The sequence below is a fragment of the Protopterus annectens genome, chromosome 11.part0, assembly GCF_019279795.1.
Source record: "Protopterus annectens isolate FY-2018-M chromosome 11.part0, PAN1.0, whole genome shotgun sequence".
In the NCBI taxonomy this organism is placed as follows: domain Eukaryota; kingdom Metazoa; phylum Chordata; order Ceratodontiformes; family Protopteridae; genus Protopterus; species Protopterus annectens.
The window spans coordinates 1,257,560,986-1,257,583,485 of NC_056745.1; the positions used below are offsets into that span (position 1 = coordinate 1,257,560,986).

The following is a 22,500-nucleotide window of genomic DNA, read 5'->3' on the forward strand; positions in this document are numbered from 1 at the left end:
CAACCAACCACCCTTGCACTAATTATATGTACAATATATACAATATACACACTATTTACAACCCAACCCACACAACCGCCTCTAACTACAGAGGGGAAGGAGGGAGGGAAAATTGGACTGCAGCAATGTGGATCTTCGAACATCTACATTTATGGTAGGTACAAAACTGTACTATGTTCTTCATCTCACATTGCTGCAGTCCTTACACTTGGGTAGAATCCCAAAGCAGAGGTAAGGGAGGATGGCAAAACTATAAAGCAGCAGGAGCTGCCAAAATGCCCTGTAAAATTGCAGTGGCAAAACCAGCCCTAGATTTAGAGTAAAGTGGAAGGTGATAATGCTTAGAGAAAGTATGCACTGAACTCAAAGTAGCTGCCTCCAAAATATCTTTAGTTGCCACCCCCCTTAAAAAAGCTGTAGAAGTGGCAGTAGCCCTAGTGGAATGAGGCCTAATCCCAGCTGGAATCTCCTTACCATGATGGGAATAACAGAAAGCAATGCAAAACCCAATCCACTTAGAAATAGTCTGTTTTGACACAGGCTTGCCCTGAGAACTCAAAGCAAATGAAACAAATAACTGCTGAGACTGCCTGAACCCTTTAGTTCTGCTCAAATAATATCGCAACTGCCTGTGTACATCTAAAGTGTGCAAAATCTTTTCCCCTTTATTTTGGGGATTTGCATAAAAAGTAGGCAAATGAATAGTTTGGTTTAAAGCCACACTAGAAACCACTTTAGGCATAAAGGAAGGATTAGTACGCAAAGATACCCTATCCTTATGGAAAATTAAGAAAGGCTCAACCGCCATAAGGGCCTGTAATTCAGAAACCCTTCTTGCAGAGGTAATGGCCAAGAAAAAAGCAGTCTTCCATGATAAATATTTCAACTTGGCAGTAGCTGCAGGCTCAAAAGGTTGTAGAGTGAGTTTCTCCAACACAAAATTGAGATCCCAAGCAGGAGTAGGAGCTCACGTGGGGTCTTATATTCTTTGCCCCTCTAAGGAATTGCTTGAACAAAGGATGAGAAAACAATGGTGGGTCACAGTCATAGTGAGCAGAAATTGCTGCAGCATGAACCTTAATAGAAGAGAAGGACAAACCTTTGTCCAGTAACTCAGTAAGATATTGAAGAGCCACACTTAAATTAGGCTCAGAAACATCAAAGTCCTTTGCTGTACTCCAAAATAAAAATCTCTTCCATTTATCTGCGTACACTTTCCTTGTACTAGGCCTTCTGGCCTCCAAAATAACATTCAAAACTTGCTGTGGAAGCGGAGACCCTCCAGGGTTCAAAACAGAATATGCCAGGCTGTTAGGTGAAGAGAGTGAAGTTTGACATTGAGTAAATGACTGTTCTCCTGAGACAGCAGGTGTGGAATCGAAGGCAAAGGCCATGGAGGCTCCCGTACCAGACTTCTCAGTAATGGGTACCAGTGCTGTCGAGGCCAATCTGGAGCTATTAAAATCATCTTTGGCTTGTCCTGTCTGGCCTTTAGGAGTACCTTTGGGAGGAGAGGCAGAGGTGGAAAGGCATACACATGAAGATTGCTCCAATTGAAAGAAAGAGCATCCACTTTCCAGGCTGTGGGATGAAACCTTTTTGTGCAAAACTTTGGCAGCTGGTAGTTTAGTGGAGAAGCGAACAGATCTATGTCTGGAGTTCCCCATGACACTGTCAATTTCTGAAATACATGAGGATCCAATTTCCACTCGTGGGGATCCATAATTCGTCTGCTCAACACATCTACTAAGGAGTTCTGTGCTCCCGGCAGAAACCTTGCCTGAAGATTTAGCTGTAAACTGAGAGCAGTCTCCCACAAAATCATTGCTTGCCTGCATAGAGGATAAGAATGTGTTCCCCCTTGCTTGTTGATGTACCACATGACAGTTGTGTTGTCTGTTAGAATCAACACCTGCCCTGGAAGAAGTAAATCCTTGAAAGCTATTAATGCAAATTGGACTGCTAACATCTCCAAGTTGATATGTAGATGTTGCAGTCTGGCAGGCCACGTGTCTTGTATCCACTTTCCATTTAGATGAGCTCCCCAAGCTTTGTCTGAGGCATCTGTCGTTAGAATCTGACTCGCCTCTGGCCGGGTCACAGAGAGTCCTTGTTTAGGTGACATTCCTGAGCCCACCACAAAAATTCCTTTTGAATGCAAGGTATTATCTGAATGACAGTGTCCATATCCTGGCAGTGCTGTGTCCATACATTTTTGAGATACCATTGTAGCTTCCTCATATGCAGTTTGGCATTGGGAAGCACCAGAATACAAGATGCCATGAACCCCAAGGCTTGAAGGACTGTCCTTGCAGTCAGCCTGGACTGATGAGACAATTGATGGAAGTAAAGGGAAAGATTCTTTTGTTTGTCCGGGGTCAAAAAGGCCATCTGGGATGCTGTATTCAGTCTCACACCCAGAAAGCACTTGTCCTGAGAGGGTACTAGACTGGACTTTATTTCGTTCACAGAATACCCCAGGCATCTTAGCACTGCTATCACATATTGCAAATGATGAAGAAGTTCGTCCCTTCCTTGAGCCAGAATCAGGCAATCGTCCAAATAAGGATAGATCTGTATTCCTTTTAGTCTGAAGAAAGCTATCACTGGAGCCAGAACTTTCGTGAACACTCTGGGCGCAGTAGATAAGCCAAAGGGCAATGCAGAGAACTGATAATGAGAAGTCCCAGCCCAAAAACGCAGATACTTCCTGCAACTTAGCCTGATAGGAACATGAAGGTAAGCCTCCTTGAGATCCAGAGTTACCATCCAGTGATCTTTGCCCAGCAGAGGTAAAAGCTGTTGTAACGTCAACATTTTGAACTTGGGAATGTCCAGATAAGTGTTGAGGATAGATAAATCCAAAATTGGTCTCCACGTGTTCCCCTTCTTTGGTACTAGGAACAGGCGAGAATAAAATCCTAGGCCCACTTCTGGTAGAGGGACCGGCTGTATGGCCCCTATTTGGAGCAACAGAGAAATTTGTTTGTGAGCCTCTATTCTTTGCTGAGGAGGAACGTCTGGCATGCCTTTGAAAGGAGGCAAGGTATGGAAATAAAACTTGTAACCCCGGTGTATGATATCCAATACCCATCTGTCTTGGGTAATTAAACTCCAATTTCCCTTGAAGAGTGCCAACCTTCCTCCCAAAGGTGCTGCCAGACGAGAAGGCTCTGGCAGCTGAAAAGGTAGGTCATTGGGCCTGTTTACGAAAGGACTGGCCCCTGCCCTCACCCGAAGACTGTGCAGGTGAACTCCCTGTTCTAGGCCTGAAAGAGCCCTGAGCTCTGCCCCTACCACGCCTAGATCTACCCTAGACTGTGAATCATAAGAAGGGTGCGCCCACCCCTTAGCAGGCCAATTCCTACTAAACTTCGGAGGCTGAACTTGCAAAAAATCTTTAACAGTCTGCATAGACTTAGCCTTGTCTTCCATTTTCTTTAAGACTGCCTCCACAGGTGAACCAAACAACACATCAGACTGTAAAGGAGCATCTAAAATCCTTGTCTTAACATGGTCAGATAAATTCTGATCCCTTAGCCAGGCGTGCCTGCGAAGAACTGACCCAGTGGCTGCCACCCTAGACGAGGCCTGTACAGCATCAAAACCACATTGTAAAGAATGCTTACCCACCTGTTCAGAAACATGTACCAAATCTTGCAACTCCTTACACTCAATACCTTCCGCCAGAGCATCTACCTTAGACTTCAATTGAGAAAGTAGATAGTTTTGATATTTCAACATGTGAAACTGGCAATTCAAAGCCCTCATAGCTAAGGTGGAAGAAGTATAGACTTTCTTTCCCCATCTATCCAAAGTCCTGGCCTCTTTATCTGGAGGAACCGGATTTTTTACAACAGAGGCCTTGACACCCTTAGGTCCCTGACTAACAGTTTCTGGGTCCGCCTTAGGACTCTTATAAAGATATTTATGAGCTTCAGGCACCCTGTAATACCTATCCGGTTTAACAGGAGCAGGAGGCAAAGAATCAGGATTAAGTGAAGCCTCTGCAAACACATCTTCCACAACATCCAGAACAGGAGGTATAGCCAAAGGCCTATGCTGGGGTAAAAACAAAAATTCCCTAAGCCTTTTCCTGGAATCAGAGAAGTCCTGACCTTCCCACTTAAAATGTTCCCTCATGGAATGAAGAGTCTCTGAAAAAGAAAAATCCTCTGGAGGAGAAGCAGAAGGAGTAGAATCATCCACATCAGAATCAGAATAAGGAGAATACTCCTGGAAGTCTTCAGTCAAGACTCTGAAACATCCAAGCCTGCTCAAAACTCCCCAATTCTGGTTCCACCCTAGGCCTCTTATCAGGAGGGGGCAAAGAACCTCTAATCAAAGTAATTAAATCTTCTGCCATTTTAAGCATGTGCTTCTTGGGCACAGATCCTGATGAACTAGGAGTGACACCAACAGAAGCTAAACCTGGCCTGCCTCTGGGAGAAGCCTTGGAAACAGAAGGAGAGGGCCTAACCACCCTAGGAAGGGAGGGAGTACAGTAACCTGAGAAGCCCCTTCAGCCTGACCTGCCTCCTGAGAGGCCACATCCTGCAATAACAAAGTCTCCCCCTGGGACTCCAGAGAAACCTCCTGCGGAACCACCGGTTCCACTGACACCTCTAAAGAACCGGCGTCCGGTACGGACGACTCTTCTTGCCTGGGTTTAGCTGCTTTGTCTTTGCGCTTCTTCGAAGAAGCGGGCGTCGGAGCATCCGACGGCATATTATAATTGCACCGAAGACCAACCTGGCACAATCTAACCTTCGCTTAATAGTGCGCTTATTGAACCTAGCACAAAAGCGACACCCAACAACGTCGTGCTCAGGCCCCAAACAAGGAATACACAAAGTATGATAATCTCTATGCGGTATCTGTTTCCCACAAGAAATACAGTTATTCACTTTTTCTGACATCCGGTAAACCACTGAGGCAAGAAAAAACTAAAATATTCCCCAACGGGGTACTTAGCCAACTTTGACTCGGTCTGAAACTCCGAATTCGAAAAATTTCAGAACGCCGAACGGCACTTGCAACGCTGCTTCTGCATCGGACCATGTGGCAAAAAAGACTGAGGATATGACGTCGGTCATGCGCATTTGTACCCTGACGTCCTGATGTCAGTCTTAAGCGCCTTGACCGACGTCAGCCTAATACTTTGATATTCGGGCCGACCGAGGACAGCGGACTACCCAAGTGTAAGGACTGCAGCAATGTGAGATGAAGAACATCTGAATAGACAAGGCTGCATGAGTGGCATCATTTACCTACCCTATGAGTGGGGGGCAGAGTTCTGCATATGTGGCACCACTCCTCCCCCATAGGTAGAGGGACAGTAGTTGCACTGAACCATACAATTAGCTTTCCTACATAACCTGTCAGATATAAAGAGGCAATATGATAGATATGAATGTAATGTAGGGAGGCACAAAATGCACACTTCACTGAATATTCTCACAACTTCATCTCTTTGTGAATTTAGGCTTGATGGAACTACTAACTCTTAAGGTATGCTGCATTTTATGGTAGGCTCTCAGAGCTGTTAATTTTGTGAAACACATGGCCTGAGAAACAGAAAAGTGATGCGCACTGTAAACAGTGGCATTTACAATGAAATGTAATACTCGTAGGGCAAAAAGTGGTAAGACTGAATAAACTGACATTACTAAATAGTAGGAATTGTTCTGTTAGATTCTCTTACAGAGTTGCATGAGAAAATGCACCACTCTTCAACAAACTAAGAGGGACTGAGAAGACAGAACTGCTCTAATGGAGTAATTACAAAAAACATTTAATGACACACAGTACTCACGTCTAACAGTTTCTAGAACAGATAAGAAGAACCATAAAATGGGCAGTGATTAACTCAAAAATGATTCAAAGGAATTCATGTTTGGCATGGTTAGTAGTAATGCAGTCTTACAGTATACAACCATAGGAAGAGCAGAAATGGCAAATAATCTGCTCACTGACCATTACAGATCTTCAGTGATCACAAGCGCTTAGAGAAGTAGTGACATTTCTAAGTACCTCTATGTCATTCTTCACAAAATCCAGGCCATATCAATGTATTTCCTACCTCATTCCATCTGTCTTGTCCTGGGGCTTCATACTCCATATGAGACCCATTGGCTCTTGACCAAAGTATGTCCCACCAAATGATTCATCTCTGTCAACTGAAAATAAGAGAAAATATATTTAGAGACTGATGAATAAATGCAAGATGATCACTCCTACATATGGCAAGCACACATGAAAAAAGGTCAGACCACATCTAGAGCTGCAATTAGTAAATCAGTACTTAAGATTCAAACGCCAACAGACTGCTGTGAATCCTCAACTCAGACATCTGAAATTTCTTAGAGGAATGATTAAATATGTAAGTATACTTTTTTTCCACACCTCTGCCAGACCTACTTGATAGTTCCTCTACATTTATCAACTGGCAATTTTTTTCCACTGTGGGTGAAGGAAAGGCAAGATTCCTATGACCCATTCATTCCTGCATAGGGATGCCAGATTACCTCATTCATTCCTACTATGGTTAGAGTCAGGTGGTAGGTAACAGGTCAACGTCCAGGTCCACCTAAATGGAAATTGCTGGAGGCTGCCTGATCCACTGAAGGCATTTCTTAAAGCTAGATCAACTGATATGGTAAGAAAGTGCAGACTCCTCACAGGCACCAGAAAAGAAGAGAAGCCTATGATCCTCATTAGCTCCACACATGGGCTCATGTATGCTTTTCACTTGGATGAGTAGGTGCCTGATTTGTATCAGATGTCAGGCAGCATAGATTTCATAAAAACACATATGGGAGGGAGATCTGCAATGGATTCAGAGCTGGCATCAGGTCTTGTTCCCAAAGGTGTGGTTCCCCACACATGTGACTTAAGCTCTCAAACAAGCATTTCCCTGATGCCTAGAACTAAAGTTATAAGCCCAGCATGGGATAACTGCCTCTCATCTGGTGATGTCATATCCTACTGCACTGAAACTGTGACCTTCACCTTGAATAACTCCACCCTGACCATGCAACTCAAAATGTCATTTCTCGAGTTCAGGCCATTCAGCCTTCCTTGACCTCTAGTTAATCAAACAGGGATTGGGCAAAGTCAGCAACACTTAATATACATCCATGGTAAGAGAGTCAGTGGCATGCCTTTGTCAGTCACGACACTCAAGTGCAGACATGGAAGACTAATATGGGTTCAAGTCTTCACTAGTCAAAAACAAGGGCAAGCTTGGCAACTATTAGGTCTGGAAGGCCATTTTACCAAATGGCAAGTCTGGTGAGCTAGGTTATGCCCACCCTCTGATATTCATTCCTTTTAGTCACATTCTGACTCATGCCTGCTGCTGTTGCTCAATGAACCCTCGTGTCACTCCCTGCCTGAGTAGCTTTCAACTGCCCCCATCCTCCAGGTAAAAAGTAGGCCAGAAATTTCAGAGTCCAATGTCACAGAGTGGCAGGGTTGCTTTGCTAGTGCCCATGGCATCGTTCAACATTATGCTCTTTCCAAAGATGATGCTGGCAATACCTGTAGGGGGGCCTTGGATGGTAACCTGATGGCCACAAACATGCCTAACACAATTGCATATAGACAATGAACCTGGTATTCAAACTCTGATGCAGCAAAAGGGAACTAGTGGGCTGGAATTAGGCATGCTTATAAAATGAACTTGTGAAAGGAGCAGGGAGACCTGACACACCAGATTGCTACCTACCTGTGCATCAAATGGCTTTCACACAGAAAAAGAGCTAATACAGGTCAGGTAGACATTACATTTAGTCACAGATCACTTCTTCACAGACTTCAAAATTCTACTAACTGTCATTTTTTTCCCCTCACCACTAAATTCTGTACAAAAATAGAAAAATAATCTACAGTCATCTAGTCAATTTATACACATTTGTAACAAGAAAAATCAGAAAATGCCTTCATAAAAATGACAGAAAACAGGGTCCAGAAATAAAAATCACTACCAGGGAAATAGTACATATGATGGCTCCACTAGAATGCCTGTAAAACAAATATTCAGGGGTATCCATACCAGGTACATGGTCCAGAAGATTAGTGAGATGTTTAGCCAGCTTAATACATGAATACTTGGATGAGTTAAGGCTCCCTGAGTGTTTAAATAAATACCCATAGCTAACACTTTGAACTCAAGTTTTCAACACCATCTGTGGACTACCACCACCTAATCATAACAAATTTGTGCAGTTTAGATCTAAAATAGTATTTACAGTGACGGAAAAATAACATTTACAAATGAAACTGTGTAATGGCACATAAGTTAGAAAGGTCCATAAAAATGACTGCCCTGAAAAAATTATACTACTATTCCTTGCAGTTAAAAAAGTTATAATCCAGCACAGCAATCAATTAATGAAAACTGGCAATTTATTTTTTAATCAATATTTTAAACAAAAAGACCATGTTCTGTACTCAGGTTTTCAAAACACCATTTATGGATCACCAACATCTAAACTGTAATACCAAATCTGTGCAACATGGATCCAAATGTGATTTATGAAAATGGCAGTATAATGACATTTACAGGTAGAAGTGGGCAAAGACACACAACGTTTTGACAGAATAGTCCCTAATATGCTTACCTGAAATTTTCAAACAGAAATTCCACAAAGTTAAAAACTTATAAACCCAGTCAATCACTCATTTACAATTAGCAACATAACTTTTATATTAAAATAAATTTTAAAACTCGTACATAAGCTAAATTCAAACAAGAAAAAATATGGATGCCCATTTTTTTTTAAGAGAAATAAGGCACTTGGGGTGTGCATGGTACTGAAATTTCTTTAAACCAGGGGCTTTTAAGGCATGGATAAAAAACAAATGAATGTGCAACAATGACTGTACCATACCTACTCCTTTATGCCTCATATGACGACCCACCACTGGGCTAGTAATGAAGGAGCCTCAATCCTCACCAATGGCAATAGTAGGGGACATACACTGGGAAGCTAACAGGTTCACACACAGTATTTCCACATGCAGCTCTCTGCATCAAGTGCAATTTCCCTTAAGAGGACACCAAGACCACAGTCAGTCCGGGGTTGGTTTCTCACTCTTTCTCCAGATCCCCAATAAGACTCCCCACTGGCACAGGTATAGAGTTGACATCTCAGCTGAGTGACCAAGCCTAAACCTCCAGCACCCCTTCTGTCCAACCAGTGTCCAAGTAGCTGACACACACACTCAGATTTGATTTACACACACACACACACACACACACACACACACACACACACACACACACACACACACCTGGGAAAGGCTGGCACAGGTTTACTAGCTAAGCCCCCTTCTGCCCAGACTATAAGGTAGTTTTCACCGTCTCCTGCCAGCTACCTTAAGGTTCTTCCAAGGGTACCCAATATATAGTGTGATATTAATATTAATACAAATGGTAGTTTGGCCAAGAGCAAGGCTATTAGGAGTGGCCCACACAGTGTCACCAAATATGCTAGTACACTCAAAACTTAAAATATCTACACAGATCAGCCACAATGAAAGGTATAAATACATTAATAATAAATAAAAGAACAAGACAATACTAAATATATATTCACAGTAACATCAGAGTTCCAAACCAAAGGAAATACTTAAAACAACATTGCAGGACAGTCACATTGCAGGACAGTCTCCCATAAATAAAGAAAAATATCTAAACTAAGTTTCACTATATTTCTGACTGAATCTAAGAATTATTCTATAACCTAATACCTTACTAAAAGAGCGAGGCAGATGTCATAAATGGATCTTCTAGTTGTTGTCAGGTTCAAGACAGAGTGCAGAATGCCCTGTCTCACCAAGAGATTTCTCAAATTAATATCTCAAACATTACTGCTGGGCTAGGTTGCAGAATGGCATCATCAATGGTCATCTTACCTTCACAGTTCCCAGGTGAAACCCCCATTGCTAGAAGCTGGCAGTGTTTAGCATCTACCTGTAAAATATACAGATAAAGGCTTCTGCTCAGATCTCTGTTTTATAACTTCCAGCATCTGCCAATTACATTCCTCCACATTTGAAGACTAGTAATTAGTTCACCCTAAAGACAATACAGAAAGCTGCCTAGTACAGACATTGCGTCTCTTGCTACAATGAAAACTGAATGATACAATCTTTTATGGCTTAGCCATAAAGTAATTTAATTTCAGTTATCTTTCTGAAGTTTGCTGGACTGAAGACAGCCCTCTAGTTTTCTCTGTTATCATATACATTTTAACAGTTATAATAGTGTATGTACATTTCTGTTCTCTTCCAGCAGGGCACACTATGGATACATTTCAAGCACAAGCCCTCGACAAAAAAACCTTCTCAACACAAACACATATACAGAGCAGTCTGATATACACATGGCATACAGTTCTAAGATATTTGTGACACAAGCATCTTATATAAATCATTTCGATATTGACCAATGATATATAATTATTTACCAAATTCCAGCCAGGTGTGCTGGCAGTATCTCCCTTTGTCACACCTTATTGTTGGGTGGTGTCTCAGCATTTGTTAGCACTTAGTATATGCATCCCTGGAGAAAAAAAGTCTTACAAATAAAGTTAGTAATAGTAACTTATGGAGTGGATGACCAGTGCAGTCTTCATGAAATAATCCCTGAACACTTGTCAAAAATTCAACTCTGAAAAACATATACAAAATGCCACTGCTATGTACTGTGTAGCAACAGAGCTTTCATGGGCAATCTGTGATGCAATGACAATAACCTATATATTGTGCAAATTATTTTTATTTATTTATTTTTTTTTACTCTGCTCACCATACATATTCACCCACAAAAATGAACATTCACAAACATTTAAATAAATCAGCCAGTTCAGGTAGTGCAAAGGATTAAAGCCCGACTATGACTCATTTAAACACTGAGTGGCACTGGTGTTGGATGGAGCTGTAAGTGGAGGATGAGAGTGCCCATCTTGAAGAGGATGGGGTGCAGCAGGACGCACAAAGCCACAATCCCCAACAGAGGATTGGCATTACAGCACACTAACTGGGAACAGACTTTTGACTCAACTACCACATGGTGGTATCCTTCATTAGCAAGTAAACAGGAGCATGTACTTGGAGACAGAAGGTGTTGTGGGTCTCCATGGTAGCATGCGTAGTTCACCTCCCTTAGGTAGTTGATGGAATGAGACCTTACAGATGCCCTCATTCCAGAATGCTAAGGGCAACCCTTATGGCTACCTCTGTGAAGGTACCTAAATATGGCTCCTGCCTTATATACTGTGCTGGGAAGCCCCTAGTAAGGGGAATGAATGGTTAGAGTCTCACTGGAGGAGGCTTAATAGTCAGCAGGCACTGGGGCAAAAGCAAAAAAAAAAAAAAAGCTTATTTTAAACATGCTGCATACGACTTTAATATCACTTAGCAAACCTCTACTTAAATCTGCTGGCCAGAGTTTAGCATCATTGATTACACAAACCTGTAGCCAGCACATAATACCATGATTGTTAAATGCCACGTAGCAAGATTTTGCTTATACAAATAAAATAAAGTTACCAAATTTTAATTTTCAAGCTTCTACAATAAATTACTTTTCTAACTATTCAATAGTAACAGGCAAATGTATATATAAAAACTGATTACAATGGTCACTTGGCCAATCTTCCACTTTTTACTAATTTTGTACCACATACTGTACTTTTCAATTACTCACACTGCATAATGAAATCTATAGACTACGTGCTTCTGCTCTTCAACTTTACAGATTTTATAACAAGCTTTTCCAGATAAGGTTCTTAAATGAAAGGGATAGACAAGATGGCTTTTGCTTGGGATGGTGTTCAAAAAGAAAAAGACTCAGATAATCTATGCTGTATTATATCAAACCCATTCCACCTTCTCAAAAACCTTCAGACAGTAAACTAATGTCTACTCTAGCAAATCAGCTACCCAATGGTAATACATTAACAATGTAGTACATGTTATTGGATGCATACAGTTACAGAGCCTAAATCTTGGAAATATCTGTAGTAGAATCCAGAAGTCTCAGATTCTGGCCAGTTAATCCCACCTCCTGTTCTTCTGTTTACTGTAGAAACAGAAGGGTGAAGCTGGGCATCATCTGAATTAGACAACATAAGATGCCAGTGGGGCTCATATGTTTGAAAAAAGATTCTGAGATGCCATTAAACTAATGATTCAGGAAAATGCAAAATGTAGTGCGATGCTGAACCAACCTGCTAGCACTGCAGTAGGGTACCTGTGCTGTCAGCAATCGTACACTGTCTAGTAAGGACCTAGTGGTGACCACTGACTGATGTCATCTCTTCATTCATGGAGGGATGAGTTTTTGCACTATGACACTAAGTATTTGAGGCTGTAGGCTGAGGCTCCCACAGGTATGTGTTGTACACCATCTGCACGTAGTTATTTTATTTATTGACATTTGTTTACCAGGAAGGTCTGACTGGGTGAGTTACCCATTTTCAGCGGAGGCCTGGGAAGAACATTCCCACATGAAATAAGATTTTTACAGTTCATACAAAGAGATAAAGTAGCATGAAGGAATGTACATAATATCACTGCACTCTCACTCTTCAGGGAGCTGAAGCAGCTTTTTCCCCATCAAGGTCCAGTCTGCCATGCATTAAAGAAACATCCTTTCTCAGCTGCTATACTGTGTTCATCACCCTGGGTCTCAACCTCAATGGAAACAACACACAAACCAGTTGGTTTAAAACCACGGAGGTTCAGCAAAGGAAGGAGGGACTTAAACTGAAATATCTTGCTCTGGTCATATGCAGACCTTGATGTTTTTAATACTTTTCTAGAAAAAGGAAGCATACTGTCAACAGTACCACAGAAGCAGGAGTGAGATGCACTGCAGTGTGAGATGTCTTGCTGACATCACTAGTAAGATCAGGCTAGGCCCAGTGCTCACATCACTCCACTTATGTAGCCTCTGCCAAAGGTTGTACAACAGTAAAAGTAGTAAGGTTCTCCATCAGAAACTACTGACGAGGGCTAAGGTTTTCATTCTTCTTTTTCAATGACTCATTACACCACACACTTGTGACTTATTTTTCAACTGCTGCAGCATCTGCTCCATTTTATAGGCAAAAATTCAGATGGTTGGAATATCTTGAATAATGCAGTACAGGAGTAGCCCATTTTCAACTTGAATCTTGTAACAATTTTCTTTCTTTGAATGGCAAATGAGTGCTCAGGTATGCAGCAAACAGAAATTAAGCTTCTGCACATTCTGGGTCACAGCTATTAAGTCTTTTACTTTCGTAATAAGAAAGATGAACGTTAAGTGCATCAGGAAACACTGGCTGGTCAATGTAAGAACCAGCAAGAAAGGTTTCTTTTGTTCCAGTCTGATAACTCTTTCTGACCTCAAAAGCATTCTCAGATATGCACCACCCACCCCAGGCTGCTATGTCTTAACAGGAAATGTTCTGTTTTTGCGACCAAAGGATTCAACAAAGTATTCACCGAATCCTTTTTTAGATCTTATTTTAGAACTCTACAACAGACCTGTACTTCACAGTACTGTGGCATGATCAGATACTAAAATAATCTAATGAAGGAGTGAGGGATTAATTGCTCTGTAAACATTACCCTAAACCCCTCAAAAACATGTTTAGCACAGTTGAATTTTTCAAATACAAATGTGCACAATGCTGCCTGATGTTGAAATCCAACAAAATCTTTCCTGTTGCTACAACAAACAGTAGTGCCATCAGTACTCTACGGAAAAAAACTGATGCAGAGACAAAAAGCTTGTGTTATTTTCCTGGTTCAGTGGATGAGCCTGCCAGGGAGTGGTGAGAGTGATCAGATGGTACAAGTTCTCTTATCTTAGACGAAGATGATTGTTTTATTCTGGTGAAGAGCTAGTTTTTGAGGGGAGGATTCAGAAGTGTGGTACTTATCACTTCAGAGCAGAAACTTTAGCCATCAATGCACTCCACCCATGCAGTGCTGGCATGTGGACGTGTGCATTCACACTGGGCTCTGCATACTGGTGCTGCACCTGCATACCAAAAGGACAGCTGCAGAAGTAGCAAAAATCCCCTGTCCTCACTGCAAGAAGATTGCCAAGATTTATGGATCTTCTGTCTCACCCCCTGATATCCTATGATGCACCACAAATTTAAGGGGAATGAGCAGGTCTCCTTTGGAACCTGGGCTCAATAATTGTGGACCATGACGGGGGTTAGAAATAGAATGCAAAAAAAAAAAAAAAAAGCTTGTGTTGCTTTGTGAAATTAATTAATTTCCTTATACATCCATAAATTTTGCCCTTGAGAAACTGCTACTTCGGTTTGCCACAAGCTATATTCAAAGGCAATGGCTGTGTGTCAAACAGCTCAAATGCCATAATATAAAAGCTGTACTTAGAGAATGTTGGTCCTAAAAATAAGAAATTTACACAGATCGCTAGAACATTTGTAAAATTGTGCATTTACCTTTATCATAGTTTCTAGCTTTCATTATATGTAAAATGTTAACTTCTTAGATTTATGTACACTAAGTATATTCACCGATGATCACACTGCCTTCTTTGGGGTATCTAAAATGCATTAGCACTGTGCCAAGTCATTTCATTCATGTGTATGATCTGCAACACTCCTGACTCTGTTACTGATTTGTTTACATGTTTAAATGTACTTTTTCTTTTGAATATATGTTTTTCCTGGTGACAGCTTATTCTCTTGGTTCACCTCTGAAAATGGATACTGACCAGTACAGCTAACCTCTGAAAATGGATACTGACCAGTACAGCTAACCTAGTTAATAAAGTAAAGTTAGTAAGTAAACAAAGCAAAAATATTAATGAAGTTGTAGAGACTTACAGTAAGGAGAAAAGACTGCAAGTGAGTACAACCTTGGGGCAAAGGAGCCCCTATGACTACTGAAATACGCAGCCGTCTAAGGAACATGTCCTAAGAACACAGTTAAATATACATGAAACATTTTTACTGCAACAGAAGTAAATGACTGCATGTACAACAACCCTGATATAGTGGTTTTCAAATATCAAAAAATACCCAGTACACATATGTAAATGGAGCACGTTTAACACCACCAGTCCAGACATATTACACACTGAACAATGTGACTTCTATTACATCCTACACACAAATAAATTAAATTCAGAAGGTGCTCTTAGGATCAAGACAGATGAACAGCAGCTACCATCTCTTCAGCTCTTTCTACACCTAGACATTTTTTCCCCCCTGTGGATGGTTGCTATCTTCCCCAGACATGAGCTAATGACAAATAGTGGGATTCCATTAAAGGCAATTGCAAATTAATCCAATGGTTGGTGTTAATTATTGGATTCTCTGCTACTTCTTTTATGTCAATAAACTTGGCATTCATTTGCAGTACTAATCGAATATTACAATGTGCTTTTAAGGGAATGTTGTCTATGCATGCTGACTGCCATGATGTGGCTGGCATACCATAGAGAATGTGTTGAATGCTGGTGCTAAGGGGTCAAAAATTTTAATAAACTAAAAGATGACATATCCTACCCTCCCCTTCAAAAACATGAATATTTCCCTGTCTACACCTCCAAGACCCTCTCTAAATGAATACATTTCCTACTCATCCTTTTACTAGAAAACTTTTTCCACATAAAAGACAACACAGAACCTTTAGATACACAGACTGCCAATACAATATGGCTTTGAACACATTCCACCCCAAAGAATAGCCAATACCATTATAAAGTGCCCATTGAAATATATATTCAGTCTTGTCATGGCTACCGAATCTGATCTGTCCAGTGTAAAACTATCATTAATACTGCCCCTCCCCAAATTGGCTACGGTCTCTATTACTACCAGCAAACTGCCAACTCTTGTCGTACAGGTGAAATTCTGGAAAAGCTAATCTACAAGCAAATATTAGAAAATATTCAAAAACATGTAAGACTCAGACAAGCAGCATCAATTCCATCCCAGATACTGCACATTAAAGGAATATATATTTAATAAACCAAATACTCAACAGAAAATAACAGATGCCATTTTCCTAGATCATAAAAGTGCCTCTGAAACTGTGGACCAGCACCTACTACCTCTACAGCTGTGAAAAGCTGCGTTTGCTCAAGTAGTAGTTTGATGGTACCAAAAACTACCTCAACAAGAAAACCTTTAGAGTACCCTAACAATGACATCTCAGAGATGAGGCATACATCAAAAGGAGTCCACAGGCCTCAGTGCTGGAACTCCTGTTATACGATTCATCACCAATCTACCTTACGATCTCCCAAATATCAACTGCACACTATACATGTGTTAAAATTTGTTAACAAGTGGACATAACGGATACATTTTTAACAGTTACAAGAAGACTTGACTCAGATATGGAAAGGCTCAATTCTAATAATCTGGCAATACCTAAAATACTGCTGCCATAACATTAGCAAGAGACTTGTACAAGCTCAGCATCTGAAAATTAAAGATTAGCATGAATATCTACACCCTCAACTGAACAAAGGTATCTTCAGATTATGTTAGATGACAAGTTTCCTTTGGCAGACATATAAAGTTATAAAGCATCGACAGACAAAGTTCTAACGCAAATAAAATATCTTATAGACTCTCCTGCAGATTTATTATTGAAGCTTGAGAACAATAACCCAAAATGTCCTCGTTCCATGTGTCCATCTGCCATTAATCTGGCTAAATTCCCTACAAAATATTCCTACCCATCAAGCAACCATGAATAAACTACTCAGATTTTTACTACAATAACTCTATAAAGAAAATCAAATAGTTACTAGCTGGAGCACACGTTTTACTGAATACTCTAACCTACAAGTTATAAAATGAAAGCTACATTCACCTTACACACAACTACAAAGATCCTCTCCTAAAAACAAATCTCACTAACAAATAGAAGTATAACTGTTATAGGAAAACCAGGCTGGAGATTGTGAATTGGTGCCTAACCTAGCCAAAAAAAAACAATGATATATAGTGACAAGCTGTAAAACCAGATTAAAATAAACCGTAGTAGTAAGCAGTGATTTAAGTAAATAATATCCATGTAAAAAGCACAACCATAGCAGAAACAGAACAGTTTTACCTGCATCCTTGCACAGAATGCAGTGATTTGTGTTAATAATTTTGGCATAAAAGCACAACAAAACATCCATGTAAAAAAGTAGTTAAGCAAGCAATAATGCCTGACTGTGTGTGTGTTACTGTGGAAATAACACATGCCCAAGGGTGTTCTGAGGCCTGATGCCACAAGTTGAGGGAATTTAAACCTGTGGAAGGTCATTATTTCCACAATAATATACATCCTGGTGGGCATTATTGCACTTAGAGAATAGGCTTGTCAGGTAATTGGTTTGAATTTATATATATATATATATATATATATATATATATATATATATATATATATATATATATATGTGTGTGTGTGTGTGTGTGTGTGTGTAAATATTATATATATTCACACACACATATGTGTGTATATTTTATATCTATATATATATATATATATATATATATATATATATATATATATATATATATATATATATATTTGCACACATGTATGTATGTGTCTACGTGAAAAGGCTGAATCCCCACATTACTAAATCTGAAAAGATTGAGACGACATTGCTGAAGTTGAAAAACACTGACAACATGGATTACAAAACTGTTGCACAAGGAAAATGAACAGTTGACCAAATTGGGAAGTTTGCCCTTTTCCAAACCAGTGATCCCGGAGTTGGTATACTTAGTTGGGGGAGGGGTCGACATGATGCATGTTGTTTTTTGGTGTATGATGGACAAAGTACAGTTTTGTACCTACCATAAATGTAGATGTCCGATAGATATGCAACTGCAGTCATAACATATGGGTTGTCCAGCCTCAAGCAGCCCTCGGTCGGCCGGATTCCAAAGTCTGGGTCCGACGTCGGCTGATGTCGCATTTCTCTCCGACGTCAGAGCAGCTGGAGTACATAAGCATCAGCCGACGCAATCTTCTTCAGTGTTTCTTGCCCCAGATGCCAGGTGCCCTCCAAGGAAGGCTGTAATCAAATTGGAAGAGAAAACAGGTTTCCAGACAAATAAATAAGCAATAAACAGATACACCATAACAGATATCCCCAGCTAAGGATAACAGGGAGAGGAGTGGACCCAAGGCATAGAGGGGAAGGAGGGAGGAAACCGACTGCAGTTGCATATCTATCGGACATCTACATTTATGGTAGGTACAAAACTGTACTATGTCCTTCAAGAATGCAACTGCAGTCATAACATATGGGTTGAATACCATAGCTTAGCTGGGGGAGGTGGAATGCTCTAAGAAAAGGATGGTGTAGCTATCAATCCCTGCAGGACTGCCGAAGCAAAGCCTGCTCTGGATCTGGAATATAGAGGGAGGTTGTAGTGTTTGGAAAATGTATGCACGGAGCTCCATGTGGCAGCTTCTAGAATGTCTTTTGTAGGCACCCCTCTTAAGAATGCTGTAGAGGTGGCTGTAGCTCTGGTGGAGTGTGGTCCGACAATGGCTGGCACACTCTTTCCATGGAAGGAATAACAGAATCTGATGCAATACCCAATCCATTTTGAAATTGTCTGTTTGGAAATTGCTTTTCCTTGTACTCCAGGGGCGTAAGCTACAAAAAGCTGATCAGACTTCCTACTGGTCTTGGTTCTGTCCAGGTAGTAGCGATGTTGTCTGTGAATGCCCAAGGTATGCAACAGTCTTTCCCCTTTGTTCTCAGGATTGGGAAAGAAAGTAGGCAGGTGCATTGCTTGATTTAAAGAAACCTTAGATACCACTTTTGGGAGAAAGGTAGGGTTGGTTCGTAAGGAGACCCTGTCTCTGAAGAGTTATGAACGGTGGTATTGCCATTAAGGCCTGTAATTCCGAGACCCTTCTTGCTGAGGTAATGGCCAACAGAAAAGCCGTCTTCCAGGAAAGAAATTGTAAATCCACAGAAGCTGCTGGCTCAAAGGGAGGTAGAGTCAATTTTTCTAGGACATAGTTGAGGTCCCAAGCTGGTACTGGTGCTTTCTTGGTGGCTTTATATTCTTGATCCCTCTAAGAAATTGCCTTAAAGGATGTGAAAACACGGGTGGATCAGTGTTGTATCTAGCTGAGATAGATGAAGCATGTATTTTTATGGAAGAGTATGAGAGTCCATTATGTAGCATATCTGCCAAATATTCCAGAATGAGTGGAATGCTCAAAAGTGATGCATCATGGCCCTTGGTGGTATTCCAAATGCTGAATCTCTTCCATTTGGCTGAGTAAACCTTTCTGGTGGATGGTCTGCAGGCTTCTGTCAGTATCCGCTGAACTTCCTTGGAGAGAGGTAGATTGAGGTTATTTATGGGATCTCCCAAGCTGTTAGTTGTAGCGTCTGGATGTTGGGATGAACTGTCCTGAAGTTGTGTTGAGTCAAAAGTTGGGGCCATTGGGGAAGGGCCCACGTTTTGCTGTCACATATGCTCAGTAGTAGTGGGTACCAGGGTTGTCTTGGCCAGTCTGGAGCTATTAGGATCCCCTTGGGCTGCTCTGCTTTGATCTTTAGTAACACTGTGGTCATCAGTGGCAGAGGTGGAAATGCATAGATCTTTAGGGAGCTCCAGTTGAATGAGAGAGCATCTATTTTCCATGCTTGTGGAGGATATGTCCTTGAACAGAACCTTTGTAAGTGATGATTGAGGTGGGAGGCAAATAGGTCTACGTCCGGCCTTCCCCATGTCGAGGTGAGTCGTATAAAGATTTCTGGATGTAATCTCCATTCGTGGGGGGTCTAGGAAATTCCTGCTTAGACTGTCCGCCAGAACATTGTCTTTGCCTGGAACAAACTGGGATTGCAACTGTATGTTTAGGCTCAGTGATTTTTCCCAAAGATTCATTGTCAATCTGCAAAGGGGGTAAGAATGAGTGCCCCCCTGCTTGTTTATGTACCACATCACAGTGGTGTTGTCTGTCCGTATTAGTAGTCAGCCTTGTTGTAGTTGTTGTCCAAAGGCCTCGATGGCATGAATTACTGCCAGCATTTCTTTTTGGTTGATATGCAGATGTATTCAAGGACAATGGTCTCCAAAGGAAACACATCTGCCCTCCATGTGCGCCCCCCATCCAAGGTCCGAGGTGTCTGTGGTCATGGTCTGTGTTATCTGAGGTTTTTTGAATGACATACCTGTGTTTGTCTGGCTTACCGAGGCCCACCATAGAAATTCCTTTTGAAGACATGGAATGAGCGGTATGGTTGCTTCTAGGTTGTTGCTGTGTTGAGACCATAAGCTTTTTAGATACCATTGAAGCTTTCTCATGTGTAGTCTTGCTTGTGGAACCAGGAGAATGCAGGATGCCATGTAACCCAGGGCCTGTAGGAATCTCCTTGCAGTCATCTGGGTGAGCTTTGCTAAACTTTTGAAGTAATGAGTTAACTTCTTTTGCTGGTCTTCTGTCAGGTAAGCCATTTGAGAGGCTGTGTCTAGTTTGGCTCCTAAGAAGGTAATTTGCTGGGATGGCTGAAGTCTTGACTTTTGAAAGTTGACTGTGTATCCCAGAGCCTGTAGCAAGTGTATGACATAATTCAAGTTTTTTGTCAAGGTTAGTTTGTCGTCCGCTTGTATGAGGCAGTCGTCCAGGTACGGGTAGATTTGAATCCCCTGGAGCCTGCAATGAGCAATTACTGAAGCCAGGCATTTTGTGAATACTCTGGGCGCAGTAGATAAGCCAAATGGCAATGCTGAGAATTGATAATGCTCTGGCCCTGCAAGAAATCTGGGGTATTTTCTGCAGCTGTGTCTGATAGGGACATGCAGGTATGCCTCCTTGTGGTCCAGAGTAATCAGCCAAGACCCCTTGCCCAGCATGGGAAGGAGTTGCTGTAGAGTCAGCATTTTGAACTTTGGTACTATGAGAAAAGTGTTTAAAGCGGACAAGTCCAGTATTGGTCTCCATTGAGTTTCCTTTCTTGGAACAAGGAACAGTCTAGTAAAACCCCTGACCTTGTTCTTGTTGTGGAACTTTTTCTATTGCTTTGATCTGAGCAAGCAGAGAAATTTGCTTGATAGCCTCTGCCCTCTGATTTTGTGGAAGGTTTGGCATGCCTTGTTTTCTTGGCAAGGTATGAAAATGGAACCTGTAACCGTGGTCTATAATGTCCAAAATCCATTTGTCCTTTGTCAGTTTGTGCCAATTTTTTGAAAACAGAGATAATTTTCCACCCAAAGGAGCTTCTGCATGCTCCTTGGTCAGCGGAAGTAGAGGAAAGTCATTGAGGTTGGCCCTGTGGGGCAGGAGAAACCCCTGTGTCACTTCTTTGGTTTGCTGGTTGCCATTGTCGTCCCCTGTAGGATCCTCTGTATTGGCCTCTTCCTCGGGCACGCCTGTTTTTGCCCCTTTGAAATCTTTCAGGATTAGGAAAGGACCAGTTTTTAGAAGGCCAGTTCCTGCTGAATCTGGGTGGCTGAACCTGGAGGAAATCTTTGACCGCCTGAACTGACTTGGCTTTTTCCTCAATGGACTTTAACACATCTTTAGCATTAGCACCAAAAAGCTTGTTCTTTTCCAAGGGTGCATCAAGAAGTTTTGCCTTAACATGATCTGGTAATGGTTCTTTTAACCATGCATGTCTACGAATGACCGTCCCTGTCATAGCTGCCCTACATGAAGCTTCCAATGCATCATATCCACACTGTAGAAAGTGATTGCTAACTTGCTGAGAATTATGCACAGCCTCCTGCAAAGACTTCCTATCTAAAGGTTCAGGGGAGGCCAATCTTTTCTGTAAATCATCTAACAGGTAATCTTGATATTGAAACATGTGAAAGAGACAATTGAGAGCTCTCATAGATAAAGTAGTGGAGGTGTAAACCTTCTTCCCCCATCTCTCTAAGGACCTTGCTTCCCTGTCGGAAGGCAAAGGGTTTTTGGAGGTGGTAGCTGAAACCCCTTTAGGCCCCTGGGAAATTGTTTCTAAATCAACAGCATGGGCCCTAAAAAAATGAGAATGGGTTTCTGGGACCCTATAGTATCCGTCAGGCTTGACAGGAGCAGGAGGAAGAGCATCAGGGGTAACACTGGAGTCCGAGTATAAATCATCCAAAACATCAAGCACAGGAGGTATAGCTAAGGGTCTATGTTGGGGCTTTTTAAGGAAGGTTCGAAGGCGCTTTCTGGAATCTGAATATTCCTGGCCTTGCCACTTAAAATGCTCCCTCATGGAATGCAGAACTTCCCCAAAAGAAATATCCTCAGGAGGAGAGGCCGAGGGAATGGAGTCCTCTGCATCTGAATCCTCATAGGTCTGGAAGGGCTCTTCCTGGCTTTCGGAGTGAACAGAGTCCTCAGAATTTTCATCTGTAGGAAGAGGGTCAGAGGGTTCAACCCTGGGCCTCATCAGGAGGAGGCTGGGATCCTCTCTCAGGATGGGCCTGGGAACCTCTGATCAGGGAAATTAAATCTGCGGCCATAGTCATGATTTGAGTT

The 22,500-nt window shown here is 41.6% G+C and overlaps 1 protein-coding gene across 1 annotated transcript in view; it reads right to left on the reverse strand.

The window, feature by feature from the left end:
* LOC122815059 (peroxisomal succinyl-coenzyme A thioesterase-like) overlaps window positions 1-22,500 on the reverse strand; it is a 621,446-nt gene that overhangs the window by 312,513 nt on the left and 286,433 nt on the right. The window contains exon 4 of the mRNA XM_044087303.1: window positions 6,083-6,179. Coding sequence (XP_043943238.1) covers window positions 6,083-6,179 — 97 coding nt within the window. The remainder of the gene's footprint in view (window positions 1-6,082; window positions 6,180-22,500) is intronic.